The sequence below is a fragment of the Salvelinus alpinus genome, chromosome 4 (genome assembly GCF_045679555.1).
Source record: "Salvelinus alpinus chromosome 4, SLU_Salpinus.1, whole genome shotgun sequence".
NCBI lineage: Eukaryota > Metazoa > Chordata > Actinopteri > Salmoniformes > Salmonidae > Salvelinus > Salvelinus alpinus.
Genome location: NC_092089.1, coordinates 44424995 through 44439508, shown reverse-complemented (window position 1 = coordinate 44439508; position 14514 = coordinate 44424995). Strand labels below are relative to the sequence as shown.

The window sequence follows — 14514 nt, the reverse complement described above, 5'->3', positions numbered from 1 at the left end:
TTGCAGACTAGGTTGGCAGGTATCTCAATTTTGAACAAGTGCAGGGCTCGCTTGTCTGTCATACTATGCTGAGCTCTGCAACAAGAAGTCAGTGGGACCTGACTGCATAGGGCGATTCTAGGGCACTGATCTCACACACGAACACACACCACACACACACACATCACAGGCCTCATCGATCGATGGTGTGGTTTGGAGCATTACAAAGCGGTTGAGGTTGAAATGAATCAGTGGTGCGGTAAATGGCTGCCTCTCTAACATGGTTGAGTTAATCAACCTCACAGTGGTGACTGGAGCAGAGCCCTTCTTAACACAGCAGTCCTGAATCAATTATGCAGCATAAACACTCTTCCTCTCTTTCCCTATCTTCCGATTCCTCTATACTCTATCTTCCTCTGTCTTCCTCTGTCTTCCTCCTCTTCTATTGAAATGTATCTCCACCTCTGTCTCTCCATTCTCCTTCAGTGGGTGAGCATGTACACAACGTTGAACTTGAATCATTGTTTGCCCAGAGGGGTGGAAATTCTCTATCTCTCTGTTTTGTTGAAGTAGCCTACATGAGCAATACATTATCATTTGCTTTAGAAGGCTAATGATAAGGTACACAGGGAGTGGCAGCGCTGTGGGAAAATGCTCTTGACCATAACTCAGGCTTTTGCATAACAAAACAATAGATGGTCACTTACCTTAGAAGTTGAGAAGACTTGCTAGTATATCCTGAGATAGTAGGTGTCAAGTTAATGGCTGACTGCGCTTGTAAGTGGATCAGAGACGGCTTGACTCGGCCAGAAAGTTTTTTACTGTATGTTTCCTGAGGGATCGCTTGGGTACCCTGCACTTTCTTTGACAGCTCCCATTTTTAAGGTGCTGAATCAGAGTGCCTCGATTGCTGCAGTCACCGGTAGTGTAAAATGATGAAAAGGGTTTTTCTTATACCTCATGAAATATGTATCGTTTCCTTCTCGTTAACCTCAGCTTTGAAGAGTGTGACTTGACAAAAAGTAGACCAGTCAAAATTTGGAATTGGGATTGGAATTTGGTTTACTTTCTGATCTAACAGGAATTGAAACGGAATTGACCCCAGCCCTGGTTAGCATTAAACATTGAAGTCCTTTTGCCCTTCCCCCAGCTGCCCCCTCTTGTCTAGAGAGTAGGTGCAGCTAGAGGGAGGAAAGGTGGAAGAATAGAGAGGAGGAGAATGGTGATGGTGATGTGTTGTGGCTGGTGCAAGGTTTGGGCACAGTCTACCTCCCCCTCCCTCTTGCTCTCTCCTGCACGGTCCGTTACCGACAGTGGTTACCACGCAGCTGAAATGCACAGTCGAGATCGTCTCAGCCCCTGGCTGCCTCAGTTATCTAACCGCAGTGCGTCTGGAGGTGGGAAGAACGAAGGAGAGATGGATAATGAGAGAGAGGAGGGGAGATGCCTGAGTTCCAGAACAGAGGAGACAGACTGTGGATACGTCTGTGAGATTAGTTATGAACTGACCTCCATGATGGCCATAGATTGAACAGATGTGGGGCTTAGTGGTTTCTGGCTGGAAAGCAATGAAAATCCTTCAGGCCTGGAGGAGATCATCCAGTAGATTGGTTGGATTTGGTACAGCTGGAATAGATTCAGACTGGGGGAGAGAGCTGTCTCTAGCTGATGTATGGGATTGTTCTCTGGCTCTGAGTCAAGGGCAGATGGATCACAGCTACAAAGGAGATTCTATAGGTCCCTGCACATCTTTGTCAGAGGCTGGGGGCTCTAATACATCAACCTGTCACCGTAGTGTCTGGGATAAAGAAAGGACTGGGAGAGAGTTTGTAGGAATTTATATGGTCTTGAGTTTTTGTCATACTGTAATCATTGCATTTTATTACAATCCCAACATGCATTCTTGCAGTGCAAGAAGAATGTTGTCATGTCTTGCCCTGGAAAGTTACTGGTTGTGGTAGAGTAGGGAACCTTGTCCCAGACAGTCTCCTTTAACGCCACACTAACTCAGTTCCATTTATTACAGAACAGCTAGTATATCCCTGATGTTATGGATATTGGGTTAAGACGGTTAGTGTGAATCCTGAAAAGTCAAGAGACCATCTGTGGTCTGTCTCTTTCTCTCCTGTGGAGAGAGGTTTTGGCAGGCTTATAGCACAGAGCAGATGAGGGTCATGGGTAGAGGTCGACCGATTATGATTTTTCAACACCGATGCCGATTATTGGAGGACCAAAAAAAGCCGATAGCGATTAATTGGCTGATTTATATATATATATATATTTGTTATAATGACAATTACAACAGTACTGAATGAACACTTTTATTTTAACTTAATATAATACATAAATAAAAATCTATGTAGTCTCAAATAAATAATGAAACATGTTCAATTTGGTTTAAATCATGCAAAATTATATATTATCATATATTAATTATAATATAATAAAACACACAGAAATACGAGCCTTAGGTCATTAATATGTTCAAATCCGGAAACTATCATTTCGAAAACAAAACGTTTATTCTTTCAGTGAAATACGGAACCGTTACGTATTTTATTGAACGGTAGGTATCCCAAGTCTAAATATTGCTGTTACATTTAACAACCTTCAATGTCATAATTATGTACAATTCTGGCAAATTAATTACGGTCTTTGTTAGGAAGAAATGGTCTTCACAGAGTTCGCAACGACCCAAACTGCTGCATATACCCCGACTCTGCTTGCACAGAACGCAAGAGAAGTGACACAATTTCCCTAGTTAATATTGCCTGCTTACATGAATTTCTTTTAACTAAATATGCAGGCTTAAAAAAATATACTTGTGTTTTGATTTTAAGAAAGGCATTGATGTTTATGGTTAGGTACATTGGTGCAACGACAGTGCTATTCTCGCGAATGTGCTTGTTAAATCAACACCCGTTTGGCGAAGTAGGCTGTGATTCGATGATACATTTACAGGCACCACATTGATTATTTGCAATGCAGGACAACTAGTTAAACTAGTAATATCATCAATCATGTGTAGTTAACTAGTGATTATGTTAAGATTGATTGTTTTTTATAAGACAAGTTTAATGCTAGCCAGCAACTTACCCTGGCTCCTTGCTGCACTCGAGTAACAGGTGGTCAGCCTTCTCTCTCTCTCGCTCGCTCGCTCGCACGCACGCACGCACGCACACACACACACACACACACGTTTACTATGACCTCCAATTGAAAAGGCCCATTTCACTTCCTTTACACCAAGATTACTTGCCCTGCTTAACTGAGGAGATAGATTAAATCAGTTAATTCTCGTGGAAAATAGCTGTGTCTGTGTTCTCTTTGAAGGCTGATACTTCTCCAGTGTTGATAGCCTGCTGAGAAATGTTTAGCTGAAACTCTCTGGTCTTTGAAGTCTTGGCACATCTTGTCAAATGTATGCCGTGAAGATTATAGGAATGCTTTATATTTCAAAGCTTCTCTTACATGCGTGCAGCCATGGAGGCAAGTGTGAATATGTAGCAAAGAGATGTTTATCTGAACATGTGCCGGTTAACCAAATTAATACTCTGTTAGGGCTCCGAAGAGCGCAAGTTCTGAATAATTTAAAGGCTGTGTAGAGCGGGATCTGATTCTCTTATGCCCAAAGAGAAAGCGTGGTCTTATTATGAAGTTCTACTTTACTTACGGTTGAGTGTGAACGCGTTGGTGCTTGTTTGATTTAAAATATGAGTAGGGCTGTAATGGGAAATGATTTGATTCATTATTTTCGGGTATTTGAGTTACTGTGGATATGGATTGATATGTAATAAACATGATTGTATGTGGAGGATGAGGGCTGCAGTAGATTGTATGTGCGGGGGACACAGACAGAAGCATTCCCTTGGGGAAGGGAAAAAGGAGTTAACCATGAATGTTTAAGTACCATATTTAATGAAGTAGTTTGGCGCCTGTTACTCTATCATTATCTGATGTAACTATGTACTGATGATCTTACCTTTTGACCACTATCAAATGTCTGCCAAGTGTTGAATGTTGTGTAAAGTTTGAGTCCAGACAGGATTCGAGGACACACTGATAATGTATCTGTGACACTGTGTGATTCTGTAGCATCCGATGTTGTGACTTCCTACAAGCCTCCCCCCTGGTGTTTATAGAACATTGGGTGCTGTGTGATTCTGTAGCATCCAATGTTGTGACTTCCTACAAGCCCCCCCTGGTGTTTACAGAACATTGGGTGCTATGTGATTCTGTAGCATCCGATGTTGTGACTTCCTACAAGCCCCCCCCCTGGTGTTTACGGAACATTGGGTGCTGTGTGATTCTGTAGCATCTGATGTTGTTACTTCCTACAAGCCCCCCCTGGTGTTTACAGAACATTGGGTGCTGTGTGATTCTGTAGCATCTGATGTTGTTACTTCCTACAAGCCCCCCCTGGTGTTTACAGAACATTGGGTGCTGTGTGATTAATATAGTTAGACATTTTCTCTGCTCCTATTCTGGAGGTGTCTCCCTGATGCAACTTGTAATAAACCGGATTGATTTGATCAATGTCTGCTCTCCTTTTTGATCACCTGGAAATTCCTGTTACAAGGACCTATGAAGTATCTGTGTGATGGAGAGAAGTAGTAGACCTTATGATCTATTTATATAGACAGAAACTGCAGCGGAAATGCAGAGCTGATGTGGTATTACGTCCTTATAGAAGCCAAATTTACACCGGTGGAAAGTTTGAAACCACAGTCCTTTACAGTCCTTGGAGAGGACAGTGAATAACAACAGCATCATTGGAATGTGCTGATTAAATAGACTAATGCCTCCTCTCCCCTCCACCTCCCCTCCTCCCTAATAATCCATCTATCTCTCCCTCTTCCCTCCGGTTATGAGTTTCCTGAGAGGCCCAGCTTTGAAAGGTGGCTGAGAAATGATGCTCTAGTCTTGATGTTGGCTGGACAGTTTTTATTAAAAAAAATATATAATTTACACCATCACTGTGCAGTTGAAAATGAAGGGTAAAGATGGGATGAGTAAACTGAAAATAATAGAATGATGGATAACGGTGGCAGCAGGACTGAACTGGTGATGGGGGAGAGGAGTAGGCAGAGGAGAGATGGATTAAGGAGAAGGGCTGGGTTGCCAATCATTTATAGTGGAGCAGGTGTACAGCAACATGCCTGCTGTGAGAAGTCTCTGTTGGAATTCTGTTCATCTGCAGTATACAGTAGGAACAGAACACTACTAAATACATGTACTTATACACTGCTCAAAAAAATAAAGGGAACACTTAAACAACAGAATGTAACTCCAAGTCAATCACACTTCTGTGAAATCAAACTGTCCACTTAGGAAGCAACACTGATTGACAATACATTTCACATGCTGTTGTGCAAATGGAATAGACAACAGGTGGAAATTATAGGCAATTAGCAAGACACCCCCAATAAAGGAGTGGTTCTGCAGGTGGTGACCACAGACCACTTCTCAGTTCCTATGCTTCCTGGCTGATGTTTTGGTCACTTTTGAATGCTGGCGGTGCTTTCACTCTAGTGGTAGCATGAGACGGAGTCTACAACCCACACAAGTGGCTCAGGTAGTGCAGCTCATCCAGGATGGCACATCAATGCGAGCTGTGGCAAGAAGGTTTGCTGTGTCTGTCAGCGTAGTGTCCAGAGCATGGAGGCGCTACCAGGAGACAGGCCAGTACATCAGGAGACGTGGAGGAGACCGTAGGAGGGCAACAACCCAGCAGCAGGACCGCTACCTCCGCCTTTGAGCAGGAGGAGCACTGCCAGAGCCCTGCAAAATGACCTCCAGCAGGCCACAAATGTGCATGTGTCTGCTCAAACGGTCAGAAACAGACTCCATGAGGGTGGTATGAGGGCCCGACGTCCACAGGTGGGGGTTGTGCTTACAGCCCAACACCGTGCAGGACGTTTGGCATTTGCCAGAGAACACCAAGATTGGCAAATTCGCCACTGGCGCCCTGTGCTCTTCACAGATGAAAGCAGGTTCACACTGAGCACGTGACAGAGTCTGGAGACGCCGTGGAGAACGTTCTGCTGCCTGCAACATCCTCCAGCATGACCGGTTTGGTGGTGGGTCAGTCATGGTGTGGGGTGGCATTTCTTTGGGGGGCCACACAGCCCTCCATGTGCTCGCCAGAGGTAGCCTGACTGCCATTAGGTACCGAGATGAGATCCTCAGACCCCTTGTGAGACCATATGCTGGTGCGGTTGGCCCTGGGTTCCTCCTAATGCAAGACAATGCTAGACCTCATGTGGCTGGAGTGTGTCAGCAGTTTCTGCAAGGGGAAGGCATTGATGCTATGGACTGGCCCGCCCGTTCCCCAAACCTGAATCCAATTGAGCACATCTGGGACATCATGTCTCGCTCCATCCACCAACGCCACGTTGCACCACAGACTGTCCAGGAGTTGGCGGATGCTTTAGTCCAGGTCTGGGAGGAGATCCCTCAGGAGACCATCCGCCACCTCATCAGGAGCATGCCCAGGCGTTGTAGGGAGGTCATACAGGCACGTGGACTGTTCTGCCTGCGGTTATGGAACCGCCACCTGTCCCAGACCTGCTATTTTCAACTCTTAATGATCGGCTATGAAAAGCCAACTGAAAATTATTCATGATTATTATTTGACCATGCTTGTCACTTATGAATATTTTGAACATCTTGGCATAGTTCTGTTATAATCTCCACCCGGCACAGCCAGAAGAGGACTGGCCACCCCTCATAGCCTGGTTCCTCTCTAGGTTTCTTCCTAGGTTTTGGCCTTTCTAGGGAGTTTTTCCTAGCCACCGTGCTTCTACACCTGCATTGCTTGCTGTTTGGGGTTTTAGGCTGGGTTTCTGTACAGCACTTTGAGATATCAGCTGATGTACGAAGGGCTATATAAAATAAACTTGATTTGATTTGATTTGATTTGGAGGCCACACACACTACTAAGCCTCATTTTGACTTGTTTTAAGGACATTACATCAAAGTTGGATCAGCCTGTAGTGTGGTTTTCCACTTTAATTTTGAGTGTGACTTCAAATCCAATCCTCCATGGGTTGATAAATTTGATTTCCATTGATCATTTTTGTGTGATTTTGTTGTCAGCACATTCAACTATGTAAAGAAAAAAGTATTTAATAAGAATATTTCATTCATTCAGATCTAGGATGTGTTATTTTAGTGTTCCCTTTATTTTTTTGAGCAGTGTATATTTATACAGTGCATTTGAAAAGTATTCAGATCCCTTGACTTTTTCCACATTTTGTTACGTTACAGCCTTATTTTTATATGTATTAAATTCCCCCCCCCCATCCATCTATACACAATACTATAATGACAAAGCAAAAACGGATTTTTTGAACATTTTGCAAATGTATTAAAAATAAAAAACTGATATCACATCTACCTAAGTATTTAGACCATTTACTCAGTACTTTGTTGAAGCACCTTTGGGGATATATTTGGGGAATTTCTCCCATTCTTCTCTGCAGATCCACTCAAGCTCTGTCAGGTTGGATGGGGAGCGTTGCTGCACAGCTCTTTTCAGGTCTCTCCAGAGATATTTGATCATGTTCAAGTCCAGGCTCTGGCTGGGTCAGTCAAGGACATTCAGAGACTTGTTCCGAAGCCACTCCTGTGTTGTCTTGGCTGTGTGCTTAGGGTCATTGTCCTGTTGGAAGGTGAACCTTCGCCCCAGCCTGAGGTCCTGAGCACTCTGGAGCAGGTTTTCATCAAGGATCTCTCTGTACTTTGCTCCATTCATCTTTCCCTCGATCCTGACTGGTCTCCCAGTCCCTGCCGCTGAAAAACATCCCCACAACATAATGCTGCCACCACCATGCTTCACCGTAGGGATGGTGCCAGGTTTCCTCCAGACGTGACGCTTGGCATTCAGTCCAAAGAGTTGGTTTCATCAGACCAGAGAATCTTGTTTTTCATGGTCTGAGAGTCTTTAGGTGCCTTTTGTCAAACTCCAAGCGGGCTGTCATGTGCCTTTTACTGAGGAGTGGCTTCCGTCTGGCCACTCTACCATAAAGGCCTTGGTGGAGTGCTGCTGAGATGGTTGTCCTTCTGGAAGGTTCTCCAATCTCCACAGAGGAACTCTAGAGCTCTGTCAGAGTGACCATCGAGTTCTTGGTCACCTCTCTGACCAAGGCCCTTCTCTCCCAATTGCTCAGTTTGGCCGGGCAGCTAGCTCTACGGACAATTAGTTCGACCTCATGGCTTGGTTTTTGCTCTGACATGCACTGTCAACTGTGGGACCTTATATAGACAGGTGTGTGCCTTTACAAATCATGTCCATTCTATTTAATTTACCACAGGTGGACTCCGATCAAGTTGTAGAAACACCTTAAGGATGATCAATGGAAACAGGATGCACCTGAGCTCAATTTCAAGTCTCATAGCAAAGGGACTGAATACTTATGCAAATAAGTATTTTTAAAATGTTTAATACATTTGTAAACATTTCAAAAAAAACTTTTTTGCTTTAACATGAGGTATTATGTGTAGATTGATGAGGGGAAACATGTATTTAATCCATTTTAGAATAAGGCAGTAACGTAACATTTCTTGGAAAAAGGGAAGGGGTCTGAATACTTTACGAATGCACTGTTAGTGTGCCACTAAATAGCCTCTGTATCTGCCAGTCTGCAGACTAGTCCTGTTGCCTTCCTTATGAATAGCCTGCTATCTAGGAGTGATTCCTGCTGTAGTAAATTAAAGGCAGCGATAGATGCCCAAAGAACATCGTGCTGTACAGTATTATGCTTCAATGCAGTATTATTTCTATGAACTGAGTCAGCCATTAGACTTTATCGTCTGGTGAATAATCCTTTCTCCTGAGATGATTCCTTCTGCATTAGATGAAGTGGACAACGCTGGATGCACATAGGGTGTTCCTGGGAGTGGGACATGTTTTCTCAGCATGTAGTCTGCTTGTTGGGTTTAGTGGGAAAACAATGATGCAGAGGGATTTTAAAGTAGATCACTGAATGTGCTTACGGAGCGAGGGAGAAAGTTGTCCGAATGAGAGCATGCGTAGGTTGTAAGTCTTGTGAACAACATGCCAAACCATTTGGTGAAAGAGAGGCCCCGGTTTAATTCCTAGGCATTCAAACTCATGACTCGTCCATACAGTGAAGTGATAGACTTTGGTTAGCATGTGGTTGGACCCAACTCTCTATGTGCACGACATGCCCATCCATGTCATGAGAAGGTCTGTGAATGGGTTGTGTGATCACCACAAGGCAGAGGTTGTTTAGTTCGTGCTGAGTTGGCATTTGGAAGGCTAATCAAATTACCATAGAAGGTAATGTGATGTTGTTGTCTAAAAAAAAAAAGGAATATCTTGGCTTGCAGATCCTTGTGTAGTAGGGTCTTGAGGTATACCACATACTGCTCCATAGGTCATAGGAGAGCAGGAAATAATGATCACTTCATTGAAGTTTGTTTTCATTGCGGTGACTCAATGTGTTCCTAACTTAAATTAGGTCAGAGGAATCTCTAGTCACATGAGATCCTGTTGGAATTTTTCTCTGCTGTGACTTATTCATAAGTTGCTTGCAGCCAAGGAGACATGTCAGTGTATATCTACCTTCACTTCCTCCCAAACTAGCAGACTACTTTAACTGAACAATAGTTCAGTTGGGATTTTTCGTTTTTGGCAGATCAGTAATGTTTTATCCTCCTTACTGTAAAACGTTGGAATGATATTTAACCTCTACAGGAAATGTACACACGTGCACACACACTCGTGCCCACACAGATACAGTAAATTACCTTCCCTAGACACGCTATTGGTGGGTTTGGGGCAAAGTCTTGAGTTGACGCTTTACTAGTACCCACAGAGCAGAGAGGGGCTTAGGGTATTAGCGCTAGCAACAGGGGGTTTCTGTCAGTTGCTATGACTGACAGATTAGAGAGGAAAAGTGGATAAATGAGAAAAGGATTAGCTTTGCAGCTATGGCAACACAAACAAGAAGTCTAAGCTTCCGATTTGTACTGTTCCTTACCGTAACAGAGGCCGGATGAGGGAACTGTTTTGGAGTTTATCTGTTACTAAGTGACCCGGTTGGGCTAAAATATGCACCGAGAGTAAAGGGGTAATACTTGTATGTTCTCTCTGGCAGCAGTCTACGATGTTTTGGTTGACCTCAGAACAGAACATTCAGAGTGGGTAGGGAGGGATGTTTTAAAACAAAGCTGGATGTTACTGATATAACCAATAGATACCAATAGGACAGACCCACTCACACAGACAGACCCACATACAGACAGACCCACACACAGACAGACACAACCATACGTCATGACCTTTCTGTGTTTTCGCCGAAATTAGTCCTTTTGATGTTAGGAGCATCTTATCTACAAGACAGTTTGGTGAGTTTCCATAGTCAGTCACAAGGACCTTCGGTGGCCTGTTTGTTATTTCGCCTAGTTGCTATTTTCCATGCTGACTCAACAGCTGATTTGGTTTATTTCAATGTTTGAGCTGAAGGTTTTGTGTGTCTCTTGTTTTTAAAAACAGCATTTTATGAGGAGAAGTGCTTACATTGTAGTTATATAGAGACACTGGATATAGTCATTTCTTGACTAAAGAGCCCATCGTTAATTTCCTGCGAGGGGAAAGAGTTCTCTTGAGGTGTACAGATCAAGGATTTGGCCTAGTATGGGCATTGGCCAGCTGCCAGTAGGAGCAGGGGTTCAACCCCTATGGCCAGACATGGCCCACATAATATTTTATGGTGACAGAGAACTTGGCTGGCGGCAGAGTGTCATGGCCTCTTCAGGTGCCCGTCTGGCTGGCTGTCACGCTACCCGTTGCACAGGCCCAGCTAGAGACCCAGTCATGAAGTATGTCTGGTAGGGTCTCATCCCATCTGTTGTGCAGATGATTCTGAAGGAGACCCAGTGAAGGTCTGGTTCTGTGGCTGATCTCAGTGCATATCTGACATGTTGTCGCTCTACCATTTGCCCAGGCTCAGCTGGAGGCCCAGAGAGCCACCCAGGACTTCCAGAGGGCCACGGAGGTGCTGCGTGCGGCCAAGGAGACCATCGCCCTGGCAGAGCAGAGGCTCCTGGAGGAGGACACCAGGCAGTTTGACTCAGCCTGGCAGGAGATGCTCAACCATGCCACCCAGAGGGTGAGTACCGTACTGCATGGAGGGGGAGGAGGGAATGGGGTGCTGCGAATTGCATTAGTGCAACATGACTGTCTGTCAAACCTACATTTGACACCTGAATGTTACTATTTAAAGGTTAAAGGCATAATGTGGATGGAAATTGATGCTTCGCAAGTCACGTTGTCACATTTCTGTGTAGCTGCCAGACTGAGTTCTGATTGGCTGTTGCAGGTGATGGAAGCGGAGCATACAAAGACGCGGAGTGAGCTGGTGCACAAGGAGACAGCAGCCAAGTACACGGCAGCCATGGGCCGCATGAAACAGCTGGAGAAGAAACTCAAACGCACCATCAACAAGTCCAAGTGAGTCCCATATGACTGTATTGCGACCCAAACCCAACCGCACTGTAATTAAAAGACTGAGAAGTCAAAGTGAATCTGATACGACCACTGCGTCAATTACCAAATGGTCTGCGACTCACAAATTCACACATCCATGTTTATTTGTCGACAGTGACCTTTTCCAAGACATTGATCTTTAATGGCGTAGATTTTTCAGTAGCTTGAAAAAGGTCAATGAACAAAAGAAATGAATATAAATCTGCAAAAGGTAAATGTGCGTGCAACATTGGAGGCTGCTGAGGGGAGGACGGCTCATAATGATGTCTGGAAAGAAACTAATGGAATGGCACCATGCTTTTAATGTATTTTTATACCATTCCACTGATTCTGCTCCAGACATTAACACGAGCCTGTCCTTCCCAATTAAGGTGCCACCAACCTCCTGTGGGTTGCATGAGTCATTTTCGACCTTTGATGATGAAGTAGTGGCTGTTTTTATTCCGAGCACCACAAAGAGAGACAATGTGGTGGTGTGCTGGTTAGTATATGCTGTCAGGTTTTAACAAAACTCTATAGACTGGAGGTCTGTTTTGGGGAGGGAGTGTAAGGTGTAGAGTAGGGGGGCTCTAATGTTTCCCCGCTGTGACTGAGAGACTGAGGCTGTTGTGAATCCATAAAGCCTTAAAAAGCTCCCTTGTCTCCTTTCCGTCATGACCACAGATCATGTACTTGATATGTGTACATTTACATTTAAGTCATTTAGCAGACGCTCTTATCCAGAGCGACTTACAAATTGGTGCATTCACCTTATGATATCCAGTGGAACAACCACTTTACAATAGTGCATCTAACTCTTTTAAGGGGGGGGGGGGTTAGAAGGATTACTTTATCCTATCCTAGGTATTCCTTAAAGAGGTGGGGTTTCAGGTGTCTCCGGAAGGTGGTGATTGACTCCGCTGACCTGGCGTCGTGAGGGAGTTTGTTCCACCATTGTGTAATCAGTATGGTTGAAACCTAGCCAGTCCTCTTACCTATTAAGTGTCATGAAGATGAGAAGAGAGTTTGTTTTAGTGTTGGGACTGAGCCTGTCTTGCTCTGTGTTGCCTCAGCTCTCGGTGTAATCCTTTCTCCACAGTTAGCTCATCTAATGTGATAGCTCTATATCGCACCCCGTTGCCTTGGTGATATGCACAGAGCTATTCCGAGTTGTTGTCACCGCCACTAATCTTTCTCCTTCCCTCTTTTTCCCCTCCTCCCTCTCGCAGACCTTACTTTGAGTTGAAGGCAAAGTACTACCTACAGCTTGAGGTATGTGTGCACTACACTACACTGTAATTTGCCTGCCTTTATCAGCCTTTTTAAAGGTCTTTTAGATTTAAGGAGTCTTACTGTCTTGTTATTGTGGACTCTGCTCTGTGGTTAGATCTTTACTAATGTGACCTAGGTCAATAAACTGTGACCTTGAACATATTGCCATGTCATCTCAGGTCTAAACCATTTATGGCAATGATGGTTTCTTCTTCTGCCTTTGCGTGTGTGTGTGTACTTAACTGTGTATAGCAAGCTAATGCTAACAATGACTCCCTTTCTGTCCGTCTGTAGCACCTAAAGAAGAACGTGGATGAGTTGCAGGCCAAGCTGAGTCAGGCTAAAGAAGGGTACAAGACGGCTCTGAGAAACCTGGAGATGATCTCAGACGAGATCCACAAACGCCGACGCAACTCGGCCATGGGCCCCCGGGGGCGGGGCGTGGGAGCCGATGGCGACAGTGTTGCCGTGGATGACATTGCCAGCTTCAAGATGGAGTCGGATGGCATCTCCAGTGAGTACACTTACAGTGCATGATGTTCTGGTCATTTCATTTCTGCGCTTGAAAACTGCAGAAACTGTTCTTGGATCAGCTGTCCTACATAGTGGTGCTAAACAGCCAGCCTTGCCTACTTTACACTAGTAGTTGGGTACAGCACATAAACACCCTGTTGACTCCTTCTGACTTGTTCTTCGAAACCTTCGTAGGAATTCCTAGAAAACGTCATTATTGACATTGTGCAGGGAGGTCTTGATGTTTTCGAAGAAAAGTCATGAAGATTGTGTCCGGCTCCTGAGAGGGTTGCCTGTTTTCTTGGAATGTTTTCCTAGAGTTGGAACATTATAGGCGCACAGAATGTTTGGAGTTGACTTTATTGCCCTGCGGTGGTGTCTAAATACTGTACAATACATGCTAAATGTGCTCTTTGAAAGAAGTCTGTTCATTCAATTTTCTTTCAAAGGAAATTCCTGTTTAACTTAAAATGCCTGTATTGACTTTGCAGAAGATCCCATGATATGACAACTTAACAAAGGTCATTGGAATCACAATGCTTCATTTGAAGGAGATACTTAACTCTTTATGCTGAAGGAAATGGTTTTGGTCTTTCCTTCATGGCACCCAAATTCCATGCATGCCTTAATAACAACTAGCCTAGAGACAGCTTTACTGTTTAAGCTCCTATGGTTAAGGTTAGGACTTGAGTAATGACAGCTGATCCCGAATCAGTTAAGTGCTGAAGATACACACTGTGATGAGGCTCAACTGTAGTCAGATGAAAAGAGTGGATGTTCAGAGCAGTGCGTGTCACTCACTGATCCACTTCCCATTGTGCTGCATTATGGGCTGTGGGATGATGTTTCCATGGCAACCTCAGAGCCCTACTGCTGGCTGACCCACTCCGCCGCCATTGGCTAAGGTTATTGCTGTTGCGCGTTAACCCACATAAACAGCAATATGCTACAGTTGGTGATTTGTCTTTTAGTAGATATAAAGTGTGTCTGTTTCAAACTGTCCAATGGCAGTAAACAAAAGAATCAGCGATTGCCCATAGTTCAAGGTCATTAAAACATTCCTTCATTCGCCATCCATGTTGGAATTTGAGGACTTTGACCCCAACACAGAAAATGGATCTCATATTAGTCTTGAAGTACTGTGTCTTTGCACTCTCTCTTTCAGTGTAAAGTATGTGTCTGCAGTATTTCAAGCAGTCTGTCTCCCTCTTCTACCCACCGTCTGTCTCCCCCTTCTACCCACCGTCTGTCTCCCC

The 14514-nt window shown here is 44.3% G+C and overlaps 1 protein-coding gene across 1 annotated transcript in view; it reads left to right on the top strand.

Moving 5' to 3' along the window:
• Window positions 1-14514, top strand: part of LOC139573672 (SH3 domain-binding protein 5-like) — a 29573-nt gene that overhangs the window by 11752 nt on the left and 3307 nt on the right. Inside the window, exons 4-7 of the mRNA XM_071397404.1 lie at window positions 10953-11117; window positions 11328-11458; window positions 12703-12745; window positions 13040-13259. Of these exons, the coding sequence (XP_071253505.1) occupies window positions 10953-11117; window positions 11328-11458; window positions 12703-12745; window positions 13040-13259 (559 nt within the window). The remainder of the gene's footprint in view (window positions 1-10952; window positions 11118-11327; window positions 11459-12702; window positions 12746-13039; window positions 13260-14514) is intronic.